The sequence below is a fragment of the Homarus americanus genome, unplaced genomic scaffold, assembly GCF_018991925.1.
Source record: "Homarus americanus isolate GMGI-L3 unplaced genomic scaffold, GMGI_Hamer_2.0 scaffold4658, whole genome shotgun sequence".
In the NCBI taxonomy this organism is placed as follows: Eukaryota; Metazoa; Arthropoda; class Malacostraca; order Decapoda; family Nephropidae; genus Homarus; species Homarus americanus.
The window spans coordinates 75,342-90,456 of record NW_024717782.1 but is presented as its reverse complement, the minus strand read 5'-3'; the positions used below and the strand labels follow the sequence as shown (position 1 = coordinate 90,456).

The window sequence follows — 15,115 nt, the reverse complement described above, 5'->3', positions numbered from 1 at the left end:
ACCACTATCTTCACCTTCAATACCACCACTACCACCACCACTATCCCTCACCTTTAATACCACCACCACCGCCTCACTACCACCTCCTCACTACCACCTCCCTCACCACTATCTACCTTCAATACCACCACCCTCCTCCCTCACTATCTTCACCTTCCACCACCACCACCACTACTTGCATTTTCAACCCTCACTACACCACCTCCCTCACCACTATACTGCAGCTAATACCACTACCACCTCCTCCTACCTACCTCCTCACCACTATCTTCACCTTCCAATACCACCACCACCTCCTCCCTCACTACCACCACACTCCCTCACCACTATCTTCACCTTCAATGCCACAACTACCACCACCTCCCTCACTATCTTCATAGCTAATACCACCACCACTTCCTCCCTCCCGCTACCACCACCTCTCCTGCTACACCACCTCCTCACCACTATCTTCACCTTCAATACCACCCACCACACTGCCCTCACTATCACCACCTCCTCCTACACCACACCTCCTCACCACTATCTTCACCTTCCAATACCACAACTACCACCTCCTCACCACTATCTTCACCTTCAATACCACCTACCTCAGCCCTCACTACCACCTCTCCTCACTACCACCACCACCTCCTCCCTCACTACCTCCCTCTCACACTATCATACCTTCAATACCACCACCTCCTCCCTCTACCACCACCTCCTCCCTCACCACACCACCTCCCTCACCACTATCTTCACCTTCAATACCACCACCACCACTACCTCACCTCCTCCCTCCTACCACCTCCTCACCACCACCTCCCTCACCACCACCACCCAGGCTGTTTTATAATGACTTCATCTCCGTGGGTGTTTGTTAACTGCTCTGCTGCGTCGCCTACAGGAGGGGGGGGGGGGCTAACAAAGGGTTTTTCCTAGTTAAATGGGTCCTTAGCGTCGCAGGGGTCCGAAATATAGGACTCTCAGCTCAGGGGGTCACAGCCAAGGGTGGTTCTCAGCTCAAAGGGTCACAGCCAAGGACGATCACGGCTCAGGGGGGTGACAGCCATGGGATGTGTCTGTGACGTGTTGCGATGTTAAAGTGATGTTGATAATGATAACACGATAAGGAGAGTGACCTCATTCTTATCAGTGTTGTTTTTATTATTATTAAAAAAAAAATATTGATGTAACATACTTCTCGTGTGTGTGTGTGTAGGATGGCTTGTAGGATATTTTAAACCTCTATCTTGCAGGATATACCTCTGAGTATTTTCGAGATGGCAGGTCGGGCGGAGATGCCGACATTTCTGCCCTCGGACCTGCCCGAAGCACTGGGCAGGGTTTCTCTCTCACCTCTCTCTCTCTTCTCTCCTCCCCCCTCCCTCTCCCCCACCTCCCTTACCTTCCTCCTTCATAGTGCTTAGTGCTTCACCGGCCAGCTTGGGTGATCATGTAACACACACACACACACGCACACACACACACACACCACACACACAATGTCCTCAGCCTTGGGAGTCAATTAGTTAGCGAGGGTGTCCGGTTATGAGGAAGAATGAGTTAGTGTCCGGTTATGAGGAAGAATGAGTTAGTGTCCGGTTATGAGGAAGAATGAGTTAGTGTCCGGTTATGAGGAAGAATGAGTTAGTGTCTGGTTATGAGGTAGAATGAGTAAGTGTCCGTTATGAGGAAGAATGAGTTAGTGTCCGGTTATGAGGAAGAATGAGTTAGTGTCCGGTTATGAGGAAGAATGAGTTAGTGTCCGGTTATGAGGTAGAATGAGTTAGTGTCCGGTTATGAGGTAGAATGAGTTAGTGTCCGGTTATGAGGTAGAATGAGTTAGTGTCCGGTTATGAGGAAGAATGAGTTAGTGTCCGGTTATAAGGTAGAATGAGTTAGTGTCCGGTTATGAGGTCTTTTCGCTGCCGTAACACCGCCAGTCCACCCAGGTGTAATGTGCACCTGACTATACAGTTGAGGAAGTGAAGGTGGTCGAGTATAGTGTCGCCGTAAGAGGGTGGTAGTTGTGGTAGATGAAAGGGCTGCTGTTGTCTGTAGTGAGGAAGAGGAGTTAGGGATGGTGGTAGTGGTGATTGTTGTTGTGGCTGGTAGTGTTGGAAGATCGCTAGTAGTGGTTGTACGTGGGTGGTGGTAGAGTGGTAGGAGAGTGGTGGTAGGTGAGTGGTGGTAGGCGAGTGGTGGTAGGAGAGTGGTGGTAGGTGTGGGTGAAGTAGGGCTTCCTCACTGCCTGCTATAAGAGGCTTCACTCCACCCCTCCAACCCCCCCTCTCCCCCTCACCAAGCACCCCCCTCCCCCTCACCAGGCACCCCCCTCCGGCTTAGGCTGTTGATCATATGTCACACGTCATCCTCGCTGTCAGAAGTTGTGTTAGGTGACCACATGACCACCTGAATCTCTCCCCCCTCCCTGGCACCTGAGCCCCCTTCTCCTTCACCTACCTTGCTTCCTACCTACTACCACTATCTACCTAACAACCACTGTCACCTACCATTATCTAGTACCACTACCAGCCACTACCTAACACCACCATTACCTACCACCACCTACCACTACCTACCACCACCTACCAATACCACCTACCACTACCTACCACTACCACCACCTACCACTCACCACCACCTACCACTACCACCACCACCTACCACTACCACCCACCACTACTACCACCACCACCTACCACTACTACTACCACTACCCACCACCTACCACTACCACCACCTACCTCTACCACCACTACCACCCACCACCTACCACCACCTACCACTACCACCGTGTCGTAACCATTAAGCCAAACAGTTTTAAGTGAATCCTAAACATCTTTCGAACCTTCAGAAGTCGTCATAGGTGAACGTTTGTGGTCGTAGGGTATTTTTAGGTTACTACACGACCCTCTTTATTATTAGGTCGTACAGGGGTAGTAGTAGTAGTAATGGTCGTTATGTATAATATCTCTCTCTCTCTCTCTCTCTCTCTCTCTCTCTCTCTCTCTCTCTCTCTCTGTTATTCTGTCGCAATCACGAGTTCAGGTGTATAGTTCAAGTACACACCTGAAGGCTGAAGCATGTATAGAGTATATTCCGGGTCGACAGGTGTGATTAGGTATGACTTACATTTTCACACGGTAATACCCGAAGGAGGTTTCAATTAGCGAGTCATCATCAGGTGTGTGTAGTGACGTCACGGCAGACACACCTTTACCTAACAAACAGCTGGTGTGTGTTGACAGTAATCAGCTGTTTCATGTCGCCTCTTGGGAGGAGTGAGTGTCATGACTAGTTTGATGTAGACGATGATGATGATGTAGACGATGATGATGATGTAGACGATGATGATGAGGATGCTGTTGATGTTTGTGTGTATAAAGTACTTGTTGGCTTAGTGTTTATTTTTTTTTTGAATTGATTTCGCAGCTGAGGTAAAATTATTATTGGATGTTAGTTGATGTAGCAAGATTGTGAGGGAGGAGGAGGGAGTATCACACACACACACACACACACACACACAACGTTATCAGAGGTTCATGTTGAGAATATTCATTAGTTGATGAAGTTCTTGCGGGGAAGAACAAATACTGTAGGGTTAGTTAATGTAGTGGGAGGGAGGGGTGAGTGGAGGGAGGAGGGGTGAGAGTGGAGGGGAGGGAGGAGGGAGGGAGTGGAGGGAGGGGTGAGAGTGGAGGGGAGGGAGGGAGGGTGAGAATGTGGGGGTGGAGTGTGTGGATGGAGGGTGGGGAGATGGGTGAGGAAGCGTGGAGGAGATGGGTGGTGAGGGAGAGTGAGGTGTGTGTGTCTGCCGGTCCCTGCTGGCTGCCTCCACCTGACAGAAATGTGAGATATGCCACCACAATGGTCGGCTCCTCCTCCTCCTCCCCCTCTCCATCCTCCTCCTCCTCCTCCTCCTCCTCCCTTCCTTCCTCTCTCCATCCTCCTCCTCCACTTCCTTCCCTCTCCATCTCCCCTTCGTCCTCCTCCATCATCCTCCTCCTTCCCTCTCCATCTCCCCCTTCTCTTTCTTCTCCATCTCCTCCTCCTCCACCACCTCGTTCCCTCTCCACCTCCCTCATTCTCCTCCCTTCTTCCTCATCTACCTCCAACTTACTCCCCCCTCCTCTTCTTACCTCACCCCTCTCTTCCTTCTACCCTCCCCTCCCTCCTCTCACTTGGAGCAGTATTTTTAGCCTCGTGTTACAAAGTCAGCCCCTCTCTCTCCCCCCCTCTCTCTCTCTCTCCTATCATGATATTTTGTGTTAATCGATGCGCTATACATATACAGAGGTGTCTCATAGGTCGTGCACATATACGGGGTGTCTCATGGGTCGTGCACGCATATACAGGGTGTCATAGGTCGTGCACGCATATACAGGGGTGTTCATAGTGCACGCATAAGGGTCTCTGTCACCATATAAGGTGTCTCATAGGTCGTGCACGCATATACAGGGTGTCTCATAGGTCGTGCACGCATATGGGGTGTCATGGGTCGTGCACGCATATACGGGGTGTCTCATAGGTCGTGCACGCATATCAGGGTGTCTCAAGGTCGTGCATCGTCAGTACAGTATGGTGCACGTCTTTTGACACACCCTGTACAACGACACTGCCACGAAATCGAAGGCTGTCGACCTGGCCACTCTTCGCTCTTGTGTAATATCGACCCAAAGAACTGTTGAAATTAGGATTTTATCTTACGGGAGTTCTGTCAGGGCCTTCGACCTCGACCCTCACCCGACCTCCAACCCCACCTCTCAACCCTTCCAGCCCCCTCCAGCCCCACCACCCCCCACCCACCCCTCCGACCCCTTTCACCCTTCCAGCCACCCTCCGACCCTCTTAACCCCCTCCAGCCCCTCTCTCAACCTCCGACCCCTCTCTCAACCCCTCAGCCCCCTTTCGAGTCTCCAGGCCCCCTCTTGCTTTTGGAGGGAGGTGAGGGTGGAGAGGAGGGAGGATGAAACAGAGGTGAGGGGCTGGGGAAGAGACTTGAAGGGAGAGATGGGGCTATTGAAATATTCCTTACCTCACCTCCCTCTTTCCTTTCATAGTCTTTTTCCTTCTCTCTCTCTCTCTCTCTCTCTCTCTCTCTCTCTCTCTCTCTGATTCCGAGGAGGGCAGGGGTGGAGAAGCGGATCACAAGAGGAGAGGAAGACCCGGCAACATGAGACAAGGGGAGGAAGGAAGAGTGTGGGGTGGTGACGAAGAGTTAAAAAAGGAGGGAGGTGAGGCAATGAGGAGAGAGGAAGGGTGAGAATGAGGGAGGTTGGAGAAAGGGGTGAAGGGAGTGGAAGAGAAAGGGAGTTAATTTAGTTTAACAAATTTATTGAAATTCAATCAGGTCTTGACACTGAGGGTGGTATCACTTCTCACTGCCACAGTATATATATAGGTCAGTCATATGTGGGTGATGTCACTGTTCACTGCCATGCAGGACAGAGGTTCATACACAAAGAAATACATCATATTCATTAACAGTATATATAGGTCAGTCACGTGGGTGATGTCACTGTTCACTGTCGTGCAGGACAGAGGTTCATACACAAAGAAATACATCATATTCATTAACAGTATATATAGGGAAGTCACGTGGGTGATGTCACTGTTCACTGTCATGCAGGACAGAGGTTCATATACATTGGACGTCATATTCTAATTGAAGACTAATCAGTGTGGGCCAGCAGCAAATTTGGGATAAACAGCAAGAATGTCCCCAAGCACCCTCGATTCAATTTAGTAATTACAAAGTTCATGATATAATAAGTCAGGTGGCCTGAAGTCTTTGACAGTGTCACATTCAATAATATAGTGTTCAAGTGTATGCTTTAAAGGTTTATCACAAAGTTTACATGCTGAGTGTTCCGGTATGGGTACAGCGTTACTAACTTGCCAGATGTTCGTATCCTAGCCTAATTCTGGCCACGACTACATCACATTGTCTGGTTCTGTCCTTATGCTGGCCATACCAGTACCTCTCGTCACAAAATTTGTCATATTTACTAACGCTACAACTGTCAGGTCTCTCAGCATTTCTCAGTTCGTCTAGATCAGAGTTCATGATTCTGACTTGAATGTTTTTAATTACAGCATTAGACAGGCCAAGGTCACGGTCAACATTTTCTTTTCTCACACCCCACACAGTCTATCAGCACGGTCATGATACCTGATTCCAACATGGGACGGAATCCACACAAATTGATACGAGTGTTGTTCTCATTGGCAGTTATCACATTTCTTAATATCACATACAACTTTAGACAGAAAGGGAGAGTTGAAAGAGTAGAATACATAGTAGAAGGGAAAAACAAACACACACACACACACACACACACACACACACACACACACACACACACACACACACACACACACACACACACACGATCCAAGTGCCACAGGTTTGGACACTTGGCATAGCTGTGATGGTGCCACATAGGAGAGTCAGAGTGCCACCTAACCTAACCTAACCCAACCTATAGTATATATTGTAAGCTCCTCTAGAATGACTTGTACCATATGTCTCAAGGTCTGTCTGTCTGTCTGTCTGTCTGTCTGTACTAACACTGTGTGGAAGTTTTTATGGTATAGTGTTGTAACTCGAGTCATTTAGCACCACCAACAGTTTAACACACACTCATAACACCGCACATAACCACTCACTACCACTATCCCCACTACTACCACTATCCCCACTACTACCACTCACCATGACCACTACCACCCACCACGACCACCTACCCTCCCACGACCACCTACCATCACACCGTACCACCGATCTCTGGCCGTTGGTTGTTAATATTACGACTGCTACACGTGTCTTCTTCACCTGTCCCAACACTTTATTTTTTGGTTAAAAAAAAAAGATGTTTATTGTCATTTTCAAGCGTTTCTTGTGGGGGGTAATCGTTCAGGATGGATCGTGTCCGACTTTATCGTAATAACAGATTATAGGCATCCATTTCTCCTCCCCCCACCTTGAGGTTAGAGAGGCCCCTCAATCAGTTGCGGTAGTCTCTCCGTACACTTGTCACGACATTTTGAGCCGCCAAGTTCATGGTTTATGTAGACACTTACGATACGTGTGTGTGTGTGTGTGTGTGTGTGTGTGTGTGTGTGTGTGTGTGTAAAATGAACTGTCCGCTTGTTTATGTACATTAAGTAAGTGATCTGTCAGTCGTGTTTGTTTAAGAAAGGGTTTTGTGTGTGTGTGTGTGTCGGTCGGGGTGAGTACCTCCTGTGCACGTGTGTGTTTATGTGTGTATGGGCGTGTTTATGTGTGTGTGTGTATGTATGGGGGTGATTAGTGAAGGGTTTGTGTATGTGTTTACCTAATTCACCCAAATATTGACTAAATAAGGAATCGTGAGGGGCGCAGGTGGTAGAGCGGTACCGCTCTTGCCCTGCAAGCTAGATATCATGGGTTCGATTCCCGGGCCAGTGGAAAAGTTGTTTGGACATGCTTCCTAGCCCTCATTGGTCACTGTTCACCTAGCAGCAATGCAGGTACCTGGTGTAAATCGAAAGTTGCGAATTCGTATTCAGGGAAAGTTGTTGATGACATAAACCATTGACTCTTCAGGCTTCTACGCCCTTAACTCTTGAGACATAAAGGCAAGCATGAACTTAGCATGCTTCCCTGTTGGGCGCTGTAAACGCTTCTGCGCTTCACCTTACAGAGCATGGGGGAGGTCCCAAAAGGAGTCGTGACGCGCTCTGGTAAACGCACACACATACAGACACACACACACACACTAAAGAAGGGTAATTTTTTTTTTATTATTCAAAAGTACTTAAATAATTCTCAACGCTGGGCCACACTACCAGTCCCACGCCAAGCAACCCCTGCACCACGCTATTCCTGTGTTCCACGCTGCCCTTATCCCACGCCACCCATGTCTCATGCCATGCCCACGTCACCCATGTTTCACGCCATGCCCACGTCACGCTGTCCCATGCCACGCTACACTTGTTCCACACTACGCCCTCCCCTATACCGTGGTAGCATTCTGATATGTTCTTACTGCCACCATGCTATGTGTACTATTCCAGAACGGTTATGGGGTGTACGACGCCATTTACGATGACCTTCTTGCCCTGATCTTTTTTCAGCAATATCGCCTTTAACACATGGAACTCTGCACTCTTCGAAGCTTTGGAAGAGTCTGAAAGTTTCCTGGTGGGAATTATTAGCTAGTTCTGTACTCAAAATATCGAAACTTCGAGATCTCTCCAGAGCTTCAAAAATGTGGTATTCCTGAAACAAGATCAGGGCAAGAAGGTCATCGTAAATGGCGTCGTACACCCCATGACTGTTCTTGAATACGGCCTAAACCTCGAGATAAATGTATAGTATATAATTATCAGGTACCTACAAGAGAGCTCAGGTTCTCAACCGGCTCAGCCATGTTAATATGGTTATTATTATCCACTCTGTATCTGTATTTTTCGAACTAAATAAACTGTTTCAATTCAATACCCACACACCATCTCCCACCCTCCCCATACCGTCTATCCACCCACCAATATCCACACACCGTCTTCCACCACACCTCCCCTCTAGCCCCCACTAGTAGTGTCGGCAGGAGGGAAATTGAAGACAAGTGTGGGAGGGGCGTCTTGAGAGAGATAAAATGGGGGAGGGATTTGGGTGACGGGGTGATAGATTGTGTGGAGGTAATGACACCGCTGGGGGAGGGAGGGGAGAGACTAGGGGAGGAGGTGACTAGGCCTGTGGGAGAAAGTGACCAGGGTTTGGGGTGTATGTGGGGAGAGAAGATGGCGAGGCTTGTGGGCAGAGTTGAGGACGGGGAGGATATAGTGGGAAGACTTGGGGTGTATTTGGGGAGGAAGGGAGATGGCGAGGCTTGGTGGAGGGAAGAGAGGGGAGGAAGTGACGAGGGTTTGAGGTGTATGTGGGGAGAGAAAAGAGAGGGTGAGGTTTGCGGAGAATGCGAGGAGGGGAGGATATAATGGGGGAAGCTTGGGGTGGGGAGGATATAGTGTGTGTGTGTGAGTAAAGCTTCCACTGTACATACACCTGAACCCTTGTTATTGGAGGAGGACCTGAGCTTCTGACGGGGATAAGTGACGGTGGGTGACAGGGATAGGAAATAGACAGATACAGACAGACAGACAGACAGACACAGACAGTGGTTGAAATATAGAGAGATAGAGGGTAAGAAAGATAGATAAGATATATAGATAGAAAGATTAGAGATACAGAGAGAGAGAGAGAGAGAGCAACAACAACACCCGGATATATTGGGAGAGGTTATGGAAGTGAGAAAGGAGAGAGAGAGAACAACAACAACACCACCCGGATATATTGGGAGAGGTTAAGGGAAGTGAGAAAGGAGAGAGAGAACAACAACACCACCACCGGATATATTGGGAGAGGTAGAGTGTTGCATCTGTGTAATAGTACCGGGTAGGTTGTCTTTTGTTGGGGTGAGGGGCTAGTGAGGGCGGGGGCTTGTCTCCTCCTGAAAGGCTGGTGAGACGGGAGGTGAGGAGGTGGAGCAAGAGGAGGTGGGGAGGGAGGTGGAGCAAAGGAGGTGGGGAGGGGAGGGAGCAAGAGGAGGGGGAGCAAGAGGAGGTGAGGGAGGGAGGTGGAGCAGGAGGGGTGGGGAGGGGAGGGAGCAAGAGGAGGTGAGGGAGGGGAGGTGCAGCAAGAGAGGTGGGGAGGGAGGTGAAAAGAGGAGGTGGGGAGGGTAGGTGGAGCAAGAGGAGGGGAGGGGAGGGAGGTGGAGCAAGAGGAGGTGAGGGAGGGGAGGTGGAGCAAGAGGAGGTGAGGGAGGGGAGGTGGAGCAGAAGGTGAGGGAGGGGAGGTGGAGCAAGAGGAGGTGAGGGAGGGGAGGTGGAGCAAGAGGAGGTGAGGGAGGGGAGGTGGAGCAAGAGGAGGTGGGGAGGGGAGGTGGAGCAAGAGGAGGTGAGGAGGGGAGGTGGAGCAAGAGGAGGTGGGGGGAGGGGAGGGAGCAAGAGGAGGTGGGGAGGAGGTGGAGCAAGGAGGTGGGGAGGGAGGTGGGGCAAGAGGAGGTGGGGGAGGGGAGGTGAGCAAGAGGAGGAGGTGGGGAGGGAGGTGGGGCAAGAGGAGGTGGGAGGAGATGGAGCAAGAGGAGGTGAGGGGAGGAGGTGGAGCAAGAGGAGGTGAGAGGGGAGGTGGAGCAAGAGAAGGTGAGGGAGGGAGGTGCAGCAAGAGGAGGGGTGGGGAGGGAGGTGGAGCAAGAGAAGGATGGAGGGGAGGTGGAGCAAGAGAAGGTGAGGGAGTGAGAGGGGAGGTGGAGCAAGAGGAGGTGGGGGAGAGGAGGCAAGTGGAGGAGGAAGACGAGGGGTGGGTTGCAGAAGAGAGCGAGAGAGGAGCAACAGAGAGAGTAAATGTTATGTGAGGACGATGGAGGAGAGAGAGGCAGCCAGGTAACAGGTGATATAGGGAGACAAAAAAAAATACAGAAATTGAGTGTTTGTCTGTCCGTCCACTATGGCACAGCTACTGTAATAAAGACACGTATCTGGAAATGACACACGTATGTATCTACTAGTGGGGAGGGGTCTGTCCTTCCGCCACAGGTTGGAACGCCTCATTGCAAACCTCTATTTTTACCGTTTTTTTTGCCTCGGCCGAAGTATATGTATGTATGTATGTATGTATGTATGTATGTATAAAGACAGCTGATGTTTTGTATACTTGTATGTATTGTGTCTAACCTCTAGAATACTGACGAAGCTTAGCGGACGACCCCCACCTAAAAGTCACGACCCCCCTTCCTGTCTCACCTTCCTCCCTCCCTGTCTCACCTTCCCTCCCTCCTGTCTCACCTTCCCTCCCCACCCTATATATGACCTCAAAAAAAATAAATAAAAAACTTCACATGCATTTACTTGAATTGAATTGAAACGAAACAGTTTATTTAGCCATAAAAACACAGATACAGAGTGGATAATAATAACAATATTAACATGGCTGAGCCAGTTGAGAACCTGAGCTCTCTTTGAGGCACCTGATATATACTATACATTTATCTCAAGGAAGTATTATGTAACATTTAGTAACATCTGGAATAGTACAATAGCATGGTGGTGATAAGAACATCTCATAATGTTACCACGGTTATCACTTTAATATTTATTAATTTTATTTTATTTTATTTTTTGTTTATTTTTATTTATATTATAAGTATATACATAAATTACAGTGGAATTGAAAAACATAAGTATAATGGGGGAGCAGTACAACCTGGGTTGTATAGTAATAAGGTTGAACAAGAGGACAGAGCTGTCAGGATTATGACTAGTTGGCAATTGTGTTTATTGTAATGGTAATTACTTATCTATTTACATGATAATTTCCGATAAAACGGTTTTGATGGTACAATAAAAGCAGGTACTGTAAATATAGTAAGTGTTACAAGAAATATTAATACTTAGACAATAGATATTTTGGCCAAGGATGTACACTCGCAACAAAAAGTATCGGTGCATACCGTAGTGTGAACAATTTGAGACCAGTGACGATAGGTATGGGGAAAGGCGAGTTGTTCCAGCCGTGTGTTGGCAGCCCTGGTCAAGTGAAACAAACCGTTATAAATAAGGTCGGGAAGTGATAAATAGACGGTATGAAATATGAGGAGCTCTGTTAACAAAATTATTTGTGATACTTGTGAATATTGCTACATTAATTTATGCTACCAAATAAACCACTCAACCTGGTCGTCCTGAGGGTGGTGCAGCGTGGACGGCCGCTCCGAGACCTGTCGTCTGTAGCACCAGTTTCGAGGTATCGCCAATCCATCGTGCAGCGGTGTTCCTGGACACCAACCCGCCGGCTAATATCTGTGACGCCGAACCCTCGTTATGAAGGGTAATAGCCTCGTGTTCCTCTGAGGTTTCTATGTCGTCTGGCATGTGGATCTCTGCTGCCATATTGCCTCTGTTTTATACCCCACGTTCACCGAGACCGAACCTCGCTCATCATTCAGTCGACACAAAGCAACAATCCGAAAAGAGAAACAACACACTGATTATGGCAACACCTAGTGGAGGGGTTATGAGGATACACTTACCAACCTTCCCGACATATCACAGTGTATACGTATCGTTTCGGAAGTCGTCGATCTCACCCTGCACCGATACTTTTTGGTGCGAGTGTACATTATATTACATGGCTGTTATCCATACTGGCCAACTTTACTTAATGAACCCCTCAGTTGGACGTGTGTGTGTGTGTGTATCTCCTTGTCTCGTTACTAAGTCATGTCTCTTCTCTTTGTTTACAGGAAGTGGGCAGCATTATCGGCAAGAAGGGAGAAATTGTTAAGAGATTCAGAGAAGAGGTAAGTATCTCTCAACACGTGTATGGTCAACACAGTCCTAGTAGTACACAGGTCAGGTGTGCCACAGTCCTAGTAGTACACAGGTCAGGTGTGCCACAGTCCTAGTAGTACACAGGTCAGGTGTGCCACAGTCCTAGTAGTACACAGGTCAGGTGTGCCACAGTCCTAGTAGACCAGGTCAGGTGTGCCACAGTCCTAGTAGTGCGGTAGGTCAGGTGTGCCACAGTCCCAGAAGCTCAGGTTAGGGGAGGTGCAGTCCTGGTAAAAACAGGTCAGCTGGCTGTGCACAGTCCTAACACTTGTAATACACAGGTCAGGGGTATGTACCACAGTCCTAACACTGCAGTCACAGGTCAGGTGTACCACAGTCCTAACACTTGTAGTACACAGGTCAGGTGTACCACAGTCCTAACACTTGTATACAGGTCAGGTGTACCACAGTCCCAACACTCAGGTACATGGCACAGTGGTATCACAGTCCTAACACTTAGTACACAGGTCAGGTGTACCACAGTCCTAACACTTGTAGCACATGTGTAGCACAGTCCTAACACCAGTAGTACACAGGTCGTGTACCACAGTCCCAACACTTTGGTACACAGGTCAGGTGTACCAAGTCCTAACACTTGTAATACACAACGGTCAGGAGCCACAGTCCTAACACTTGTAGTACACATGTCAGGTGTGTCCTAACACTTGTAGTACACAGGTTTGCAGGTATACCACAGCCCAACACTTGCAGTGTACACAGGTCAGATGTACCAGTCCTAACACTTGTAGTACACAGGTCAGGTGTACCACAGTCCTAACACTTGTGTGACACAGGTCAGGTCAGGTATATCACAGTCCTAACACTTGTAGTACACAGGTCAGGTGTACCACAGTCCTAACACTTGTAGTACACAGGTCAGGTATACCACAGTCCTAACACTCAGTAGACACAGGTCAGGTGTACCACAGTCCCAACACTGTAGTACACAGGTCAGGTGTACCACAGTCCTAACACTTGTAGCAGTACACAGGTCAGGTGTACCACAGTCCCACACTCTGTAGTACAGGTCAGGTGTACCACAGTCCCAACACTTGTAGTAAAGGTCAGGTGTACCACAGTCCCAACACTTGTAGTACACAGGTCTGCAGCAGGTACCACAGTCCAACACCAGTAGTACACAGGTCAGGTGTACCACAGTCCTAAACACTTGTAGTACACAGGTCAGGTGTACCACAGTCCTAACACTCAGTAACACAGGTCAGGTGTACCACAGTCCCACACTTGGTCAGGTCAGGTACAGTCCCACACAGGTCAGGTGTACCACAGTCCTAACACAGTAGTACACAGGTCAGGTGTACCACAGTCCCAACACCAGTAGTACACAGGTCAGGTGTACCACAGTCCTAACACTTGTAGCACACAGGTCAGGTGTGCCAGTCCCAACACTTGTAGCACACAGGTCAGGTGTACCACAGTCCTAAACCAGTAGTACACAGGTCAGGTGTACCACAGTCCTAACACCAGTAGTACACAGGTCAGGTGTACCACAGTCCTAACACCAGTGTACACAGGTCAGGTGCCACAGTCCTAACACCAGTAGTACACAGGTCAGATGTACCACAGTCCTAACACCAGTAGTACACAGGTCAGGTGTACCACAGTCCTAACACCAGTAGTACACAGGTCAGGTGTGACAGTCCAACACTTGTAGTACACAGGTCAGGTGTTGCACCACAGTCCCACCAGTAGTACACAGGTCAGGTGTACCACAGTCCTAACACCAGTAGTACACAGGTCAGGTGTACCACAGTCCCACACCAGTAGTACACAGGTCAGGTGTACCACAGTCCCACACCAGTAGTACACAGGTCAGGTGTACCACAGTCCAACACCAGTAGTACACAGGTCAGGTGATGCACAGTCCAACACTTGTAGCACAGGTCGGGTGTACCACAGTCCCACACTTGTAGTACACAGGTCAGGTCAGGTGTACCACAGTCCCACACTGTAGTACACAGGTCAGGTCAGGTATACCACAGGCCCGAACACTTGCAGTACACAGGTCAGGTATACCACAGTCCTAACACCGTAGTACACAGGTCAGGTGTACCACAGTCCTAACACTTAGTACACAGGTCAGTACCACAGTCCTAACACTTGTAGTACACAGGTCAGGTGTACCACAGTCCCAACACTCTGTACACAGGTCAGGTGTACCACAGTCCCACACTACACAGGTCAGGGTCAGTGTACCACAGTCCAACACCAGTAGTACACAGGTCAGGTGTACACAGTCCTAACACTTGGTACACAGGTCAGGTGTGCCACAGTCCTAACACTTGTAGTACACAGTTCAGTCAGTACCACAGTCCCACATCAGTAGTACACAGGTCAGGTGTACCACAGTCCCACACCTGTAGTACACAGGTTAGGTCAGTTGTACACAGTCCTAACACTTGTAGTACACAGGTCAGGTGTACCACAGTCCTAACACCAGTAGTACACAGGTCGTGCACAGTCCTAACACTTGTAGTACACAGGTCAGGTGTACCACAGTCCTAACACTTGTAGTACACAGGTGTTAGTCACAGTCCCAACACCAGTAGTACACAGGTCAGGTGTACCCACAGTCCAACACGTAGTACACAGGTCAGGTACCACAGTCCTAACACCAGTAGTACACAGGTCAGGTGTACAGTCCCAACACCAGTAGTACACAGGTCAGGTGTACCACAGTCCTAACACCAGTAGTACACAGGTCAGGTGTACCACAGTCCTAACACCAGTAGTACACAGGTCA

General features: G+C 49.0%; 1 protein-coding gene across 3 annotated transcripts in view; it reads left to right on the top strand.

Moving 5' to 3' along the window:
• LOC121859020 (poly(rC)-binding protein 3-like) overlaps positions 1–15,115 on the top strand; it is a 113,188-nt gene that overhangs the window by 55,150 nt on the left and 42,923 nt on the right. For all 3 annotated transcript variants that reach the window (XM_042355684.1, XM_042355683.1, XM_042355682.1), the window contains exon 3: positions 12,267–12,323. In XM_042355684.1, the coding sequence (XP_042211618.1) occupies positions 12,267–12,323 (57 nt within the window). The remainder of the gene's footprint in view (positions 1–12,266; positions 12,324–15,115) is intronic.